Source organism: Pangasianodon hypophthalmus, chromosome 2 (genome assembly GCF_027358585.1).
Source record: "Pangasianodon hypophthalmus isolate fPanHyp1 chromosome 2, fPanHyp1.pri, whole genome shotgun sequence".
Lineage (NCBI taxonomy): Eukaryota > Metazoa > Chordata > Actinopteri > Siluriformes > Pangasiidae > Pangasianodon > Pangasianodon hypophthalmus.
The window spans coordinates 14,454,817-14,467,947 of NC_069711.1; the positions used below are offsets into that span (position 1 = coordinate 14,454,817).

Here is a 13,131-nt window from a genome sequence, read left to right on the forward strand (position 1 = left end):
GTCCCCGATCCTACCTCTCCCAAAGCTGAAATGAAACCTAGCTACTAAACATCACTGTGAAATTTGAAATGAAAGCCCCGCCTGCAATTAGTTCCACATTTGGCCTGCCTGTTTACTCTCTCAGTAAAATGTATGATCAAATTTAACCTGATGTAAATTCCAGTTGCATGATGTTCATACATTTTTGCAGTTATGGACCACTCCTTTACATTCCACCACTCGGAAGCACAATGTGAAAAAAACTCAAATGCATCTGCTGCCATCTAGTGGTGAGAAAAACGACCGTGACACACCCAGGCCATGGACGGCCATGCAACAGGAACACTGAGGCAATCTGATCAGGCTTTGAGCCCATCTCGAAGTTCCTCCATTACAGCTGGTCATGGACGGAAATGTCTCAGCAGCAGATAATATGACCACATGAGCAGCAGCTCTGCTACAAATGTAAACATTAACTACTATTGACAGCCCTGTCTGTGGATGAGCAAGCTAATATAATCAAGCGCCATGAATAGCCTCATTACAATCCTGCACCATTATAGCAGACAAACTCAAGGATGGGAAGAAATGTCCTGCACTCAATAACCATTACACTCACTTAAAACACCAGGCAGAGAGCAACAACATGAAGCAAATCCATTTTCAGTGGGCAGAGAAACACAGACAGACAAACAGACAGACAGACAGGTACCGTAGATAGCTAGGTAGCTAGATAGATAGATAGAAAAGGGAAAAAAAAAACACAGAGAAGAAAAGCGAGCTTGGCTGACCACTGGAGGATGTTCTCACGTATTTTTAACTTGGTTCAAACAAAGTGAGTTTTGTGTGTGTGTGTGTGTGTGTGTGTGTGTGAGTGTGTGTGTCTGTTCGTGTATGCATGTCTGTCTTACCAAGTTCTGCACATTCTTCTGCTCCTCTTTGGTTCTGGCTCTTTCTTGGAGAACAGCAGGGTTCACATCGTCTCCCACAGACTCTTTCTCTCTGCGGGTGATGCGTGCCAACTCCTCCCTCAGCAGAGCCTGCTCCAGCTCGAACCTACAGCCCACACAACATGCACACACACACACACGCACGCACATACATACACACACCACATACAACAATAACCACTTCATTACAGAGCAAAATTCTACACATGGGATAACGACACACCTCAAGGTTCTCAAGGTTCTCAAGGTTCTGGGAACTAATCCTGAAATCTCCAGACATGCTTGACTACCTAGGGTCAGTTCCACCATAGATATCTGGATACTACAATATTTAATTGGTCTAACCAAGCACCCTAGATATGACCCATGTCATAACATATAATTTGGATACCATATCAAGGCTTGGGGATATTGCATAAAAATACTGTGAGCTTTTGGGAGGATTCATATGTATTTTTGTGCAGCTATACAATGAGAATCAACACCTTACAGCGTAGTGAGGTTAAATAGAAGCAATATCTTATGGCTAAACAACATTTGCTGCCTGCCTGCCCTCTTTGTTTGCTAATTGTTTACTGCTTGGCCTGTGTATTGCAGGTGTCTCTGTTACAGGACTACTGAGACACATTACTAACTAGAAGTGAGATCCATGAGGCTTGGTTTTAGAGAGGTATCAACGCTTTTGCAGGATTTCAGAAAACCGAGCACGTTTCAAATACGAGTCAGTCATTTTCCACTAGGGACTCTATAAAATGCACAGACAGGATTTACTGCATTAAGGTTAGGTCCAAACTTTTAAACAGGCACAGTCTACAGAGAAATTATATTCCAGATTTCCTACATCCATTACATTAGATTAACGAGCACTGATGATGATACATAGTGCTTTTCAGGTTCCATACTGTGGAGTCCACAAAAGCCTAATAGGCAGAATGGTAGGGTTTCTCAGTTATTAGTGAAGAAAGAGATTTTGCACGCAGAACAACATAATATGAAATACTATCATGTGCCAATGTGTTAACTGTTCTGTGTGAGTGGGTTTTAAGAACGTCTTATGTTTACACTGTGTTCTGTGCAAGTGGTCATTAAGACTGTGTTATGTTTGTACTGTAAACTGTCATGTGGTAGCTGTCATCAGATTGCTGTATTACTCTGTCTTGTTTATGTCCAGCACTGTAGTGTAGTGTTTGTATGTGTAAGTGTGCACTGTAGGATCACTATAACCTGGCAACAAATGCTTTGTATTCTCAGGCATACTTGGCCAATAAAGCTGATTCTGAAAAAAAAGTACAGTCAAATATTTTCACAGAACACCCCAATAATGATTATGTAACAATAAGGAAAAATTCATTTACAAACTTGCATTATTACCCACGTTAGTGTTCTCATTAAAGAAATCAGCTCCATTTTTATTAAATACTAAATATATTGACTAAAAATGCTGTTATAAATATGCAGATTAAATATCAGCAGGAGGTTTAGTAAGCACTAAAATGTAACCAGTTTCAGTTCATTTCTAAGAAGATCATCAGAGCAAAGTCACACCATTTAGAAGACGTGGTAAGCCCCAGTTTTTCCCAATTTTCAGTGGTTGCTTTACTTAACCAGTCAGTCATTGCTGTTCCCAGGAACGCTCTGACTGGCTACTGGCAACCAGAGAGAGACAGAGGAAGAGAAACCAAATGTTGTTGCAATGAAACTATCGAAAAACTATCGAAGCAATATCAGATTTGCTGAAATTTTCCATTAAAACAAATGAAATGTTGCGATTGGAAAATTTCAGGTTGTTTCTCATGTCTACTACATAGTGCTCTATGTAAATGAGATTATAAAAGACAGGGAAGTAAAGCTTTGGCCATCTCTGACCACAGGGCTAAATGTCACATTAATTGTTCTCCATCCAGAGAGCAGTACAGATTTCGCTCTCTTGGACTTCTGGTTATCTGGATTCCAACTTGAACAATAGGGTGAATGCTTACACACCTGGACCAATTACGAGTCCGTTTCTATACAGTTTTCTACTATATACAGTTCTGAAAACTACAGGCTTTCCTGGAATTAAATATGTTCATCTTTAGCATGTATATAAACCAAATGTAAAGTTTATTTAGGTTATAGCTTTTTAATACCCTATATGGCCAAACGTTTGTGGACACCTGACCATCACACCCATATCCCCAAACTGTTCTAAGCACACAACTGTATAGAATGACCTTGTATGTTGTACCATTACAATTTTCCTTCACTGGAACTAAGAGGCTCAAACCTGTTCCAGCATGACAATGCCCCTGTGCACAAAGCGAGCTCCATGAAGACATGGTTTGCCAAAGTTGGTGTGGAAGAACTCGAGTGTCCTGCATAGAGCCCTGACCTCAACCCCACTGAACACCTTTGGGATGAATTGTAACCCAGGACTTCTCGCCCAACATCAGTGCCTGACCTCACTAATGCTCTTGTGGCTGAATGAGCACTAATCCCTACAGACACACTCCAAAATCTAGCGGAAAGCCTTCCCAGAAGAGTGGAGGTTGTTATAACAGCAAAGGGAGTCTACATGAGGACTGGGAAGTTCAACAAGCACATATGGGTATAATGGTCAGGTTTCCAAAAATCTTTGGCCATATAGTGTATCTGGTTACCCAAAAAGTGAAAAGGGGGGAAAATGCACTTAAGGTTTCCACTGTAGTGCAGGAGCATTGGGGACATTTACACAGCTGGCATCTGATTACAGACTGAAATGTTAGTTTCACTACAGCATGTAGCTATCCAAAAACTTGATCAAAGAGTGATACTGTGTGAGGAAAGCACACTTAACTAGTAAGGACTTAGACATCTTTAGACAGACTAACTGTTTTTAGCACTGTAATTGATTTAAAAAAAAAGTAAATAAAATCATTTCCATGTTGTTTTTGTGAAATATATTTATCATTTCTTACAGTTCAGGTATCAGCATATGCTCTAACCAGAAAAGGCATTTTTTTCCATCTTTTTTTTGGCTGTTCGCCAGAATTCAGCCACAGAGACATATGAGTTTTCCCAGACCGCCACACACACTTACATCCATCACTGGATACTGAAAGTGCTAGGTTTTACAACTGAATTTCCATCTTTTCAGCTTGCTTAAGTTAACATGACCTGAATCAATTATCTGATAATGACTGGAGAAGACACACTGACGGCACTGCATAGCAGGTATAAGCTTCAACGACTGACAACTGAGGCACACATTTTTCCACACCAGGGAATATCAGTGTTGAGTAGCAAACTGAAGCAGAAAATGAAAATATAATGGCACTTATTTCAAGAGAAGCAAAGCATGTCTGGGAAATTTTAATATGATCCACAAATGATCTATATGTTGCTGCTTTGCTTTTACATTACCGGCAGTCTCTGCTAGATACGGTCACAGATGATCTCATACCGCTACAGACCACATCATCCCACTCCAGAGTCTGTTCATGTTTCAGACACTACACACACTACACAATACCAAGGCCACTCTTGGGGCAGGTAAATATTACTGACCGTTTTCTTAGTTCCTCTGGCATCTCAGCTGAAGAATGTCCGCCTGGAGCTGTAAAACATGCCATGAGTACATTACATAAAAAAAGAAGCACCCTTTTATCGATATTTTTTTATGAGTAAATGGCACAGAAGCAGAAAATTTTCTCAAGACAGAACTTGCTTCATTTAGACAGGTGTCTGACAAAGGAACGTACAAAACGTAAAAGCATTAGACTGAAAATATGACAAAGTAGTTGCATTAACAGAAAGAAAGTAGGGTCTAGGGTGAGGTGGTGCTGAATACCTGGCTCAGGCTTCCGACTCTCTGGTTTTGGGGACTGTGGTTTTTGTGGAGACTGACTCGCCTCCCGCATCCTTTGACGAACATCTTCAGATAGCTGAAAACACACGCACACATAAATTCACACCACTGCTCTTAGTCTAGTCTATGTGAGAACAGCAGCCCTACTGCAGATTCAATTACTGAGCTCCATAACTCCCACCCTTTGGCAATTCCAATTTTAATCTAGTAAAATGATCTATAAAAATCCTAAAACAATCCATTACAAGATAGAATGAGGTTCACATTCATTCCATCTTCCATTCAATATTCATTCATCTTCAGTAACCACTTTATCCTGGTCAGGGTTGCGGTGCATCCAGAGCCTATCCCGAGAGACACTGGGCTTGAGATGGAAATATATACTAGTCCATCGCAGTACATCATCTACACACACATTCACAGCTAGGAGCAACTTAGCAAAGCTAATCCACCTACTGATTTGTGGGAGGAGGAGTTCCCACTGCACCACCATGTCACCCGTTTCACCTTACACTTGCCTTTAGTGGCCTAATTCACCTGTTTACCTCTATTATTTATTTCTTTATTGTTTCTTTTTTCTACAATAGGTCATTGTCCTGTTTTTATTCATTATTTAGGTAGCATTATTGCCTCACAGCTCCAGGGTCCCTGGTCCAATCCTGAGCTGTCTCAATCCTGAGCAATACCGTCATGTGGAGTTTTGCACTTTCTCCCCATGTTCACATGGATTTCCTCCAGCTTCCTCCCAAAAAACATGCTGGTAGGTGGATTGGCTACTCCAAATTGCTCCTAGGTGTGAATAAGTGTGTGAAAGTGTGTGTGTCATCCCATCCAGTCTGTATTCCCGCCTCACGCCTAGTGACACTGGAATGCCCGAATCGTTTTTTACAGAGGTGCTCAGAAAGCAACAACCATGATGAGCGAGTTAGTCCTTGAATTCAGAGATATTTGAATAGATGATAGATGGAGACTCTCCTTTTGCTGTGGATTACAGGAAGTCACTAAATAAACTTCTAGCTGTTGCTTTAATAATGTTAATAAAGCCACTGACTCACAGTATGACACTTTGTGTCTGGCAGGACGTCCTATCCATTAATCACTGACTCAATTACTTTAATCTCTCTATGTAGGTCTCTCCAAAAATCTATCTGATAGATTAGTTGGTGAAGAATGCTGGAGAAAGTCTTGAGCAAAACAAGAGAAAGCCTGTGTCACGTCAGCACTTGTTCAATTGTATTGGCTACATGGGGAATTTTAGAATCAATTTTCAGACTGTCTTTCTTGTTTATAAAGTTTTTTTTTAATGGATCTGTTCAAAAGTATGTTACAGAAAGCCCTTTAAAACATCTCCCACTCTCATGCCCACTGCACCGGCATGTTTCAGAAACTAAACAAAACAACCAGATAGTGGTTTTCTGTAAAAGAATGACAGAATGAGGCTGTGTGGCTACCGCACATTTTATAATTCAGCTCACGGTGTGCACTTGCTTTTAATTAGTGTCAGTGTTAATGAGCGATTCTTCTAAACTGCACTAACAACTCTTTTTTTATATTGTTTTGATTGATCATTTTATCATATTTACTCATTCTATCCTAATTTAGTATTTTTTTCCTGTTGTTATTGTCCTAATTTATGTTCTCTGTTGACTGTTTTACTCTATTAATTTTTTGTTTGTATTTACTGTTTTGTTTTGTTTTCCTTCTCACAATTCATCACATTTTACAAATATATAGACTAACTGTGTTAATTTAACTATTATATCATACTGTTTATCATTTTACTCATTTACACCCTAATTTATGTTTTCTGTTGTCTTTCTCGGTTTTAATCACTCATTCTGTTACTGTTTTCACATTTTAAAACTGTAGGCACTGATTTACTGTTTATACTTTTTTTTAAGGTTTTTTAAATCATTATTAACATTATTGCCGGATCCCATGAACGGTTGTGGATCAGCTATACGTGGCTCTCGTGGCTGAAACCAGTCACCACATTTACTTTGTTCAATATGAAACAATATGAATACCTTTCACCCCTAAAAACATGTAGGTGGCCTGTAGGTGGACTGGCTACTTTAAACTGCCTCTAGGTGTGAATGAGTGTGTGAATGTATGTGTGTGTTATGCCCTGAGATGGCCCGGTGTCCCATCCAGGGTGCATTCCTGTCTCGTGCCCAGTGTTCCAGGGACAGGCTCTAGATCCACTGTGACCTTGATCAGGATAAAGAAGTTACTGAAGATGAATGAATGAATGAATGAATCAATCAATCAATCAATCATTCAGTGAATGAGATAAACAAGCTCAGACTCTCATGTAGCTTGCTGTGAGCAGTCAAGTTACGAGACAAAGGGATCAGGAAGATGACCAATACAAAAGCAAATTCAGACAATATTACATTTTTAGAGAATTGTAGTGAGGTTTAAAAATGTAGCATCACCAGTGAAATCCATTATTAAGAAATGTTAAAAATGCCGATTCAAACAACTGAAGAATATAACTGAAAAGAAAGATTCACAAAAAATCCAAAACAAACACCTGAAAAAAAAAAACTTAACCTTTACACTTAATACATTCAGAAATATTAATTAGACTATTTTGGTATTAATATCCTAATATACATCTTCCAGATCTTTTGTGAACTGGGATGATGATAAAAACATTTGTAAAATAAGCAGCAGCTCCCCAGGTGCTAGCTGTCACGTGATAGAGGAGAGTTAGCTAGAGGGTGAGAATTGGCAAGACCAAACTGGGAAAGAAAAAAATCTGTAAAACCAAAGATAAAGTTGTGCAAACTTTTGCCCAACTTTATCTTTGGTTTTACAGATTTTTTTCCTCCCCAAATGTATGCTGGACAGGAGAGGCAGACTCCTATGGAGAAGATTCCGTGCCAGATACAAAAGAGAAAGAAATTAGCTTGACTATTTAACACTTTTTATTCATATTCACACTCACACACACACATCCATTAAACGCTTTACTGGATCCGGAGCCTATCCTGGTAACGCTGGGCGAGAAGCAGGAATACACAATACACATTCATTCACACCTAGGAGCAATTTATCTTAGCCAATCCACCTACTGGTATGTTTTAGTAGGTGGGAGGAAATCGGAGAAATCCCACGCAGACACACGGAGAACGTGCACAGAAACTCTGCACAGAAAGTAACTCGTGCTCAGGATTGAACCCAGGACCCTGGAGCTGTGAGGCAGAGATGCTACCTGCTCCATCACCATGCTGCTCCATCATATTAACACTAACAAAACACATACTGTAGTAATAATTCAAAAAATCTTGATGATTATGGACACAACAATCAATACAGTAGGAATTACGAAACCAGTAAGATACTATAAAAGGTATTCCTTTATATGGATGGAGGAAACACCTCTTGGAAAATTATGCATTCATGCCCGTCTCCCTTTCTCCACACCTCCGAATCCAGCTTAGAGCTGTGATTGGACACTGATTGCATTTCAGTGTGGCATGAGTGCAACACACAGCAATGAAAATGAAATGCAATAATACAACAGGGAATTACATTCACTTTTGACAGCAAGCAATAACTTAATTCTTTAAAAAAAAAAAAAGCAAGCTGCCGATTGTTTTTAAGTGAAGAGATAAGGTAATAGCAATGCAATGAAGGTGTAGCACTTCGGTGTGGCAGGTTGTGCTCATGTCACAAATGAAAAGCAATAGCATTTCACATTTCCGCTCAGTGTGCCTGCTTTTCTCTCTGGCAGCAAATCTTCTCCACAGACTCCACTCTGTCCACCTCGTCTGTGTGTACACAAAGCTCAGTACATACAGTCTTCATTAGTGATCAGTAATGCTTGAAAAAAATTAGAAGGAACTATAGTTATGACAAGTTTGTGGTGATATCTTGTTAGCCTGTCACTGATTGAGGTTGTATCTTGCAATCAATTCAATTTTATTTGCATATGAGCAAACCATAGGTTATGAGCAAACCATAGGTGACGGTGGCAAGGAAAAACTCCCTGAGACGATATGAGGAAGAAACCTTGAGAGGAACCAGATTCAAAAGGGAACCCGTCCTCATCTGGGTGACTGCGGATAGTGCGATTATAAATATTTCCCTTCTGTAACTGTGTACTATATTGTCAAAAAGTGCAATTGTGTAACCAGGAAATTCATCATGGTTTTCACATGAAGTCTTTTTCATTGATATGATAAGAGACGAGATTGCAAATCTGTTTGTGGCAATTTTCAAAGCAATTGAAGTCCAAAGCCATCTTGATGGTGTCTAAGTGGCACCATCCTCACTAATCTCATGTAACTTTAGGCTGTCCATGTGGGCCATCCTCAGAAACACTGAGTGGCTTCCAAGTGAGAAACCAGAAGCCGAACAACGAAGTCACATTGAAGATAAAATTCTATCACAATTCTATCAGCCAATTCTATTATTTAAAAAATATCTACTTTTAGTGCCATAAATATGGACAGGCCGATGCTACATTCGAGCTTAAGCAGAAATGGGAAAAGCTCGGGAAAAAAAAGGATTAATTACATTTTTGTCACTACTATACTCTCTACCTGGCTAATACCCCAATAACTGCCATATCCATATATAGTATAAGCTTATCTGCTGAATATTATGTCATAGTATGTTATGTTTACATTCACAGCAACTTATTATATTGTTACTCTTCTGCACTACTGTTATATCTGATTCACTTTCACACTAGAGCTGTGTACTGCTTGGCTGTCTCTTACTGTGCCTGTTGTCCTGTTTTAGTAGTTATTGTACTGTCTTGTGCTGTTTACACATGTTGCACTGTGTACTTTATGTGGTAATGTGTAGTCTCTAGTAGTTCTGTGTTGTTTTATGTAGCATCATGGTTTCACTGTGTACTCTACCAGCTGTATATGTCTGAAATGACAATAAAGCCACTTGACTGCTCCGGGTGTGTGTTCACGGTGTGTGTTTGTGTTCACTACTGTGTGTGTGCACTTGGATGGGTTAAATGCAAAGCACAAATTCCTAGTATGGGTCACCATACTTGGCCACAAGTCACTTCACTATCACTATCACTATCACTAGAAGCGTCATCGCCACCGCCATCTTGAAGAGGGCAAATTTCCAAGTCTCACTCAGATTTAATTCATAACATTAACTAAGATTTTCTCTGTGCACTGTCATTTGAATCTCATCAAAACAAAAGAACTACTTCTGTGAGGTTAAAAATGAAGCGAATTATAACCGAGTAGAGCCGTATTCACTGGCTTACGGGTACAATTGAATCTAGCCCCTTCCAATATGGCGGACGCGTTGACGTATTATAGCAGCTAGCATAGACCATTTTTTGTATGTTAGAGCAGCTTTACAATGATGGGGTTAAACAGACCGAGTTCACGTCTCTGCCGCGTAGAAAGCTCGCTCATTACCTCTTAGCTGACCTAATGCTAGTGCTGCATGCTAAGCTAAAAACAGCACGGAGAGGAGAGGAGAGACAGCAGCGCTGACAGCTATCACATTAGCCATATTAGTGAGGACAGAGAATCACACTCACAGCAGCTAGCATGCTAAATGTCTTTGAACCTAGCGGCAAAAGGCAATAATTCACCTTAATTCCTTGCAAAACAGTGACGTTGTCGTCTTCATTCAGACCGAAAGATACTTTCCTTCCCGTGCTTTCTGTGCCTCCCATGTCCTCTGAAAGAAATAAATAATCTGATCTACTGTAATATTAGCAGTTTGCTCAAAGAGTAGGGGTGACTTTCCGACACGGGACACTGTTCTCCATTCGCATAGGCGGATTAAACAATAAAAACCCAATGGCAGGTTATTCCGGCGTCACGTGATGCCGCGATGCTCCATGGGAAATGTAGTGAGACACGAGACGTCGCCCCAACTGCCACTATTAAACAACTCAGAGATGGCTGGTATGAAAGAGCTAGCAGGGCTGAGCTGGCCTGTGTTTCAGTAATAAAAACACATCTTTTTTGGCATTCACGTCAGATTATTTGCTGTTAAGGAATGTCTACATATGGATTATTCTGAACTTTTTATGAACCAAGCATAAAAGCACCATGAAGCTACATTTCACATCCACTCTTATCCTGAGCAGCTTACATTTATCTCATTTATCCAAGAGAGCAGTTGGGGGTCCCTGGAGGACTAGTGGTTAGGCCACTGGGGTTGTGTGCAACAGTGTGCTCTCAGTGCCGGCCCCAAGCCTGGATAAAATTGTTGAGGGTTGCGTCAGGAAGGGCATCCGGTGTAAAAACTGTGCCAAATCAAATACGCAGACTAACAATCCTCTGTGGCGACCCCTAACGGGAGCGGCTGAGAGAGGAATATCCAGCTGAGCAGCTGAGGGCCTTGCTTAAGGGTCCAGCAGTGGGAGCTCGGCAGTGCTGGGATTTGAACTCACAACCTTCCAAATAGAAATCCACTGAGCTACCACTGCCACACAGAATTACACTGAATGGTATGAAGAAGTGAGGCTGGGGCTGATTTCTTTCTAGTCTAGTCTGTTGATTCATGCAGCCTGTCAGGTGATTACACAGAGTGAAACACTGCCAAGATCTGATCTCCATTTGGGCTGATATTTATATACTACATAGCTCATGTAGCTGACACATTACTACCACAGCAGTGATGGATAAAGTGCATGTGCACATCGCGAGTGTAATGAACTCTGTAGCCCTATTCAGACCAGACTAGTTTTACAGAAGGTTCAGAAGCTACAGAAGATAGTTACATGTTTCCCAGAAGACAAAATAAGTTAAATTTACCCTGATCTTCAAATTCAAAAAGTTTTCACCCCCCAGCTCTTAATGCATGTTTTTTCCTTCTGGAGCATCAGTGAGCATTTGAACCTTCTGTAATAGTTGCATATGAGTCCCTCAGTCGTCCTCAGTGTGAAAAGATGGATCTCAAAATCATACAGTCATTGTTGGAAAGGGTTCAAATACACAAAAAATGCTGGAAAACCAAAGAATTTGTGGGACCTGAAGGATTTTTCTGAAGAACAGCAGGCAGTTTAACTGTTCAGGACAAACAAGGGACTCTTGAACAACTATCAGTAAACAAAAAAAAAACACAGCTGTGGATCTTTCAGGTAACAACACAGTATTAAGAATCAAGGGGATGTAAACTTTTGAACGGGGTCATTTTTATAAATTCAACTATTATTTTCTCTTGTGGACTATATGTAAACATCTTTTATGTGAAATATCTTATTCAGGTCAGCACTAAATAAACAATAACATGCATTTTGTATGATCCCTCTTATTTTGGTAAAATAATAAACATTTTGCAGATTCTGAAAGGGGGATGTAAACTTTTGACCTCGACTGTATATCCCATGGGAAAAGAGGTTTTAAGCTTTTTCTTCAGTATAAAGACACGCCAGGAAGCTCTCACTCTTTTCTCGTCTCCCTCTGAAACCAAACCAAAACCAAGTACTGGCCGAGTTTAAAACACAGAACAATAAAATATAGACTTTTAAAAGGACTTATCAGAGAAGCAGCACTTCTGTAGGTTTTTAATTAATTACTTCTTAGCACAGGTATTGCCTATATATATTATGGTCAAGTGACCTACTAATGAGCAAGTTCAACCTGATGAGAGAGGACAGAGGAGAATGGCCAGACTGGTCTGAGCTAACAGAAGGGCTAAAGTAATTCAAATAACCACTCTTTACAACTGTAGTGAGCAAAAAAGTATCTCAGAACACACAATACGTCAAACCTTGAGGCGGATGGGCTACAAGAAGAGAAAACCACACCGGGTTCCACTCCAGTCATTCAGGAACAGGAAGCTGAGGCTACAGTGAAAAAAGACCAGGCAACGTTTTTCAAATCTTCCACTGTTCAGTTGCTATAACCTAATGTGGTGTTCTGCTGTGCTGTGCATTCTGAGATGCTTTTCTGTTCACCATGGGTGTAAAGAGTGGTTATTTGTGTTACTGTAGCCTTCCTGTTAGCTTGAACCAGTCTGGCCATTCAGCTCAGACCTCTCTTCTCAACAAGGTGCTTTTGCCTGTAGAACTGTCACTCACTGAGCTTTTTGTTGTTGTTGTTTTTACACCATACTTTGTCAAATCTAGAGACTGCTGTTCATGAAAATACCAGAAGATCAGCCGTTTTTAAGATACTTAAACCTGGTAACAACCCAGGCACCAACAACCATGCCATAGTCAAAGTCACTGAGGCTATTTTTTTATCCCATGCTGATGTTTGATGTGAACATTAACTGAAGCTCTTGACTGTATCTGCATGGCTGTATATATTGCACTGCTGCCACATGATTGGCTGATTGAATAATTACATGAATAAACACTCAGTATCTGGTGAGTGTATGTCTAGAAAGGACAATATTCAAAAGGACAAATGATAGAACCACATGTAC

The 13,131-nt window shown here is 40.1% G+C and overlaps 1 protein-coding gene across 5 annotated transcripts in view; it reads right to left on the minus strand.

The window, feature by feature from the left end:
• The window catches only part of chchd6b (coiled-coil-helix-coiled-coil-helix domain containing 6b), a 44,981-nt gene extending 34,429 nt beyond the window's left edge, over positions 1-10,552 (minus strand). For 2 of the 5 annotated variants that reach the window (XM_026922331.3, XM_026922322.3), the window contains exons 1-4: positions 10,340-10,549; positions 4,738-4,831; positions 4,455-4,503; positions 891-1,035 (exon numbers count right to left, since the gene is read on the minus strand). In XM_026922331.3, the coding sequence (XP_026778132.3) occupies positions 891-1,035; positions 4,455-4,503; positions 4,738-4,831; positions 10,340-10,423 (372 nt within the window). In that variant the 5' untranslated portion in view covers positions 10,424-10,549. Of the gene's footprint in view, positions 1-890; positions 1,036-4,454; positions 4,504-4,737; positions 4,832-10,339 lie in introns of all 5 variants that reach the window. The other 3 variants (XM_053228788.1, XM_053228784.1, XM_026922339.3) reach the window with 2 other exon arrangements.
• Between the last annotated feature and the right edge of the window lie 2,579 nt (positions 10,553-13,131).